Consider the following 6,004-nt stretch of genomic DNA (forward strand, 5'->3'; position numbering starts at 1 on the left):
CTGTCAGCTCCATCAAAGCTCTCCCCAGTTGGTGGTGGTGGTGCAACAGGTGCTACCAGCCCGCCATCGCATGGGCCGCTCAGTGAGTCATCTGGTGGACCTGGGAGCCCACTCAACCACAGCATAGGAGCTTACAACAACAGTAACCCCCAAGGCATGTTGACCATGCCATGGAGGTGATCTTTCTGTGGAGCTTGGCTTTCGTTCACCCTTTGAGAGACCCCGTTTGTAAGTTAAGTGCGCGCGTTGTGTAATTTTAGTGGTGCAGAATAAAGACAACTGGTGACTTGACTTTGCAATGTGACCTTGGTCTTGTTAGGAGTAGCCAACCTTGTACTGACAATTGGTGCCCTTCTCCAATTGTGTTGATAAGTTATTAATTAGTTGTGTTAGTAAGGTTCTATAGAACAGCTCATGGTGATTTATTTTTTGTTGAGAACAGTAGAGTCTCTGTTGTTGTCCGTTAGATTTAAATGGTACCAAACTGTCTCCTTTGTTTTGTTTCTCCAGTGATCAAGTTTTAGGTTTCCTTAATGATTCTAGCCCATTTCTCCTGGTAGTTTTTGCTTAGGTAATACTGTCGTACTAGTAAATTGCAGTTTCTTCATCCAAGATTTGTTGCAAAACTTGTGACCATTTCAATGCCTTTGTCTTGCTTTCCCAGTTGTTTTGGGTGGCACAGTTTGTCAGAGGTAATATTTAATGGAAGTATCTAAATGCATCACGAAAAAATTGTTGGATATCCTATATCTTTCGACACTCAAATTTAAATTTTGTTGATTTTTGTTTGATGCACCCAAAATTAGTTCACCTTACCTTTACACACCCTCCACATATCCGGCCTACCAACGCCACCTTCTCCCTCTCAGACTTGAATCCTAACCCCCACTGTTGCCATTAGAGAGCCTTGAGGGGGAGAGATAGAATTACACAGAAAGGAGGGATAAGTCGATTTGCAATAGGGGAGGTGAGTGCGATAGGTTGGGAGAAGGGGATAGGGTGGTGGTAAGTTGGGGAGGTGTCTGGTTGATGCCGAACAGTGGGAAAGCGTGGGGCCACGACAGGAAGATCTAGGTAGGGACTGGCCGGAATTGGAGAGGATTTTTTTGTCCTTTTTAATAATTTAACTTGGTAAAATGATATTAAAGAGGAGTGATATTCAAACAAAATTTTCTCACAAAATTTAAGAAAAGAATGATGTGATAATAAGATTCTTATACTTAAATGATGGATATGTCAACTCCCAATAAATAGATATAAATGAGATTCCTCAAAAAACAAGATACATCATTTGTATGAATTTTTGAACACAAAATTTGTTTGTATAGAGCATTACTCTTAACAAAATTATGAAAGGTGGAATGTCCAATAATTTATTATTATTATTATTATTATTATTATTATTATTATTATTATTATTATTATTATTATTATTATTATTAAAGGATGCATTTTGAGCCTCTCAGGTGTGCTTGCTCAAACTCAAATTCCAGCTCATTAATCTCATCTTGTTAACACCCAGGCAAACAGCATGGTTTCTCAGCTTACTAGCCCTGGGCTTGAGGTCGAAGAGTTGATCTGGGTCAGGGCAAATTAGCAGAGGTAGATCTACTCTTTTTACATACCTGTTTTCTCAGCAATCAAAGTTCAAACTAGGTGGATTCACTTCGGGCTTTAGATACTCCCGCAGATCAAATCAAATCAAATCAAATCTCCTTTGATAGAGACACAGTGGTTGTTCATAGAAATAAAAAGAGGATCTCTGATCACATTTTTCAACACTACCAAAAAAATCTAAACCCCTAGTTGTGTCCTATTTTACTGCCTATGAAGGAACTGCCTTTATACAGTAGTAAATACAGCTGCTAAAAAGATTATATCAACAATAGATGCTCCAACTTACTTCCTGGCTCTCTTCAACAGGAAACGCAATGAAAGAATCCCAAGCGCAAGAGTCTGCCAAAACCAGCCTCCTGCATTCAAAGGATCCACTTTTTTTGCCAGATGCCACGCATACATAGCCTCTCCAATATGAGCTGCTATAGCCAAAATGAACACTATTCTCATTACCCACATAGACCGGAAGAAGAAGAGACAGAAATCTCTTAAAAGTGACACAAGTCTGAAAGCTGGCCAATATGCAGCAATAAATAGCAAAGTCATTCCAATTACACTAAACATCCATGTATATATTGTAGGCCCGCCCAAACTTCTCATTTTCCTCTCTTGAAAATGTGATATGGTTGCGGCCATGCCCTCCTGAGGACTCACCATAGGGACATAGCCAAGCTCCTCCTTTGCTTTTAGGAAAGAGAAGTAATAAGTAACCCCAACCTGTCAAGAAATAAAACACACACAAATATATCAGATATGGTTCAGTACACAGTAGTGAAACTTGCAAAACCTAATAACAGATGTTAGAGAATTTTTCAAGTTTGTCTGGAAATGTGGGTGTTGAGATGGGGTGGAAGGAATTATGGTAAACCATGTGGGAAGGTGCAGGATCAATTGCAACTAGGCCAAGTGAGAACTGCAGAATTTTAGGAAACTGCCGAGTGGCAATAGGAGGTATGCATCAAAGTGACGATATGTTTCATTAACCACTTAAATTGAAACCAGTAGAGGGGTATATAGATGACCCTTTATAAGATCCAAGTAGGAAGTGATTTTATGTTATGTTTGCGTTGTGTAAGGATACTTTTGTACTTTGGACTGTACTACTATAATGTATGGGAAAAAACCCCTAATATAAGGGAGATAACCCTTCTCTCTGATTTATTTTATTTTTGGATTGGCACTAGGTGTGAGGATCAAAGCCCGACTAATCCCTAGGGATGCACAGGCCCTCGGCAAGGAGTTTCCTGCAAGTGCACCACCATTAATTCAAGGGTTTTTCCCTAGTCCGGTGGCCCCAAGAAATTGTTAGTACCTAAGAGGTTTCGATCTTTGAACCTTGAAGGGAGCCCACCCCCAAGACCCAATGTTTGTTGTTTTTGTAAGCAGTAAGGAATGCTTTACAAGTCTACAATTATATTCAACCAGAAACCGAGGTAATTTAGAAGTGAACCTCGTGCACTTCAGTAGGAAGCATCAATGGTTGAGGAAGCCACCATTGGTTCAACCATGGATATAAGATAGTGTAGACCAACTGGAATATCCTTCCCAGAACAAGAGCATGAGAGACAGCTAATGACCGCTTTGGCAGGTCATACTCCAGGCTCTGGAGTAGTGGGCGAAGGAATTCAAAACTGTTGACTGGAGACCCTGTAAATCATTGCCTAATATTAAACCATTGCATGGAAAACAGTTAAATATTAAACACAGTTGACTCTAGTAACTAATCAGTTTTTCACATTCAAGTAGTCCTTCCTTGGAATCAAGGGTTAATCAATAACTTTAATGGACAATACTACACAAACTAACAAATCTTACTAACTTTTCTCACAGATATGTGACACGCAGTCATAAGACTTTGGTATTTGAAATGGGACCCACTCAAATAATATAATAGGTACAAATCATGTGACTTTGTAAGTTGTGTTAGTTTGTATAGCATTACTCAACTTTAATAGCTCTAGTTGCCACGAAATAAGTAAAATATTTCTAAGCAAATGGATTGAATATTACCATCTGATATAAAGTATGGTTGACCAGCAGCTATTGGATGTCCTTCCCTCTGGCGAATGTCATCCAAGAGTCCCATGCTAGCCAATATTAGGGCCAGAACAAGGTTATCTATATAAACCCAGTCTGACTTCACTCTTTCTTCATCAATTTTGAATGGCAGCAGACCTAACTTCGAAAGATTTATAATACGGGGGAGATGTCTCTCCTCACCTGGTCCATAGATAGCAGCCGGACGAATTGCGCATGTATAGAGATTTCCATTCTTCTTCCTACATAGCATAGAAACATCGTACATAAATCAGAATCTTACAAACTAGACGAGGTCAGGTCAAGCATTGAAATTCATGTGTTGATTCTCTTTCTCTAAAGGCGCGAAGAACTTGATACTGCAAATCTGAAAAAGGGAGGATATTTTCATTAATCTGAGTTTGACTTTCTTATGCTATTTTCCAGATAACAAACAAAATTTTGAAAAGTGAGAATGCATAATTCTTCAATATAACCTAAATAAGTAAATTGAAGAGAGAAAACAACTAAGATGAAGTTCTCAATAGTCAACAATAATTTCCACAAAGAACCCTGTACTTGTAGTAGGGGTCTAGTAAGAATTGCATCTGAAACACTGTCTTGTTACTCAGATTGCTGGGATTTGCAAGATTAAAGAAGGGAATTCAATGAGTCATAAGAAAGTTGAATGACTTTTCTAAACAAAGGCAGTGTCTTATAGATTTGCTTGAGGCAATGCACATCAGAATCATTTTTACACTGTTCAAGGTACTGCTTTTTCATGTTTATTTAAGGTGTCTTGTTAGGATCACAAGTTATGCATACTCTTTTAACGTCTATTTAATAGATCACAACATTGTTCTCTATGCTACTTCTATAGTTCAAAAATATATTATGGAAAATTTCATATTCATGTTAGTAGATGCTTGACATATACCAACCCATTTGCTAATACATAAAAGTGACAATTTATTTGTTTATTTATTTTTTAAACCAGTTGAAACTTGAAGCCAATAACAACAAGAGTCATAAAAATATAGTTAAAGAAGTGAGAAGCACACCTACTAAACAAGATGTCAGAGATAGCCCGACTGGTGAACTTGTGAAAATAAAATTACTTACTTGAGAGGGCGCCCATTGCTCTTTAGAACTAACTGTTTAGCAATACATTTGTTGCGGCTGTATGGATCAACATAATCATGAAGAGGGAAATAAGGTAAGGTTTCATTGCCATTGATAATCTCCTTACCCCCAAACACAACGTTGTATGTGCTCACATAAACAAGCCTCTTAACGCCATGCTCAACACAGGCCTCCAAGACATGGCAAGTTCCGTTTATATTCACATCATCCACGCGGCCAAATTGGAGCATTTCTTTCCCAGACATGCCATATGAAGCACGGTGAAAAACACAATCTGCGCCGTGTAACGCTTTTTGAACATCTTGTTTGCGGGTGACATCTCATATCATTATAAGAATTTGGCTAAGAAAGTTGCAGCCAATATGACTATGATTATGACTATGACTATGACTATCAATGGCAGTTAATGTCTTATTCATAGCAAAGGCAATCTAAGCAAATGTGTGTGAGATACAGTCATACAGCACATATTAGTTTTATTAAATAGATTCTGAAGCAATCATGTTTTGTAGATTCAAAACAGTGTGTGGACTATGTTATGAACTAAATATGCAAGAGAAGGAAGAAAATATTGCATCTGGTGGAAGCTTCCAAGTGCTTCATTTGGTTGCTGAGAAAGATGAGGAAAAGAAAAGAGCAACTTAAAAAAATTTAATTTCACTACTCGGATCATCTGTTTCTGGGAAACAAAACAACACAATTTGCAAGATTAAAAAATTAATCTATTTATTCTATTTTCCTCATTTTCAGAGTTACCAGAACAGACAATCCACTGGATCTCATTGAGGGGCAACAATCCATCTTAACTTGACTAATTACTTTACTTGGATCAGTATTCTAATACATGTATGTATGTATGTATGTATGTATGTATATATAAATTAAAAATCCTACACAATGATCCTGAATCAAGTAATCAAAGAATTGTTCAGCAGAAACGGAACTCAAGATCCTGATTTATCATTTTCAGGGAAACAAAAAAAGAAAAGAAAAAAGAAAGAAGTCCCGAGAGAGAGAGAGAGAGAGAGAGAGAGATGCTTGGGATGCAGTGGACTCCCTTGTTGAAGAGATGATGGGAGCAGGGAGAAGTGGTACGAAGGTCAAAGGTCCGAACTTGGTGAGCACCCCTTCTTAAGAGCTCCAAACAAAGACTAGACCCAACAAATCCAAGCCCTCCGGCTACCACGAAGGTTTTATCCTCTATCCCCTCGTTCTTGCTCAAATGCAT

General features: G+C 38.2%; 1 protein-coding gene across 1 annotated transcript; it reads right to left on the reverse strand.

Moving 5' to 3' along the window:
• Positions 1 to 1,698: 1,698 nt before the first annotated feature.
• Positions 1,699 to 6,004, reverse strand: LOC114287826 (uncharacterized). The gene is made up of 5 exons (XM_082922422.1): positions 5,813 to 6,004; positions 4,756 to 5,096; positions 3,628 to 3,896; positions 3,068 to 3,264; positions 1,699 to 2,334 (listed from the first exon to the last, which is right to left on the reverse strand). The coding sequence occupies exons 1-5, from the start codon at positions 6,002 to 6,004 to the stop codon at positions 1,900 to 1,902; spliced, it is 1,434 nt and encodes a 477-aa protein (XP_082778548.1). The 3' UTR covers positions 1,699 to 1,899.

This window comes from Camellia sinensis, chromosome 3 (genome assembly GCF_055761805.1).
Source record: "Camellia sinensis isolate YWXY chromosome 3, ASM5576180v1, whole genome shotgun sequence".
NCBI lineage: Eukaryota > Viridiplantae > Streptophyta > Magnoliopsida > Ericales > Theaceae > Camellia > Camellia sinensis.

Excerpts from the sequence above, each read along its gene's own strand:
- LOC114287826 (XM_082922422.1), bottom strand. The coding sequence starts at position 6,004 with ATGCATTTGAGCAAGAACGAGGGGATAGAGGATAAAACCTTCGTGGTA. Across the intron at positions 3,265-3,627 it reads ACCATACTTTATATCAGATG|GGTCTCCAGTCAACAGTTTT; the intron begins GTAATATTCAAT and ends AATGATTTACAG. Across the intron at positions 2,335-3,067 it reads TTCCTACTGAAGTGCACGAG|GTTGGGGTTACTTATTACTT; the intron begins GTTCACTTCTAA and ends ATTTCTTGACAG.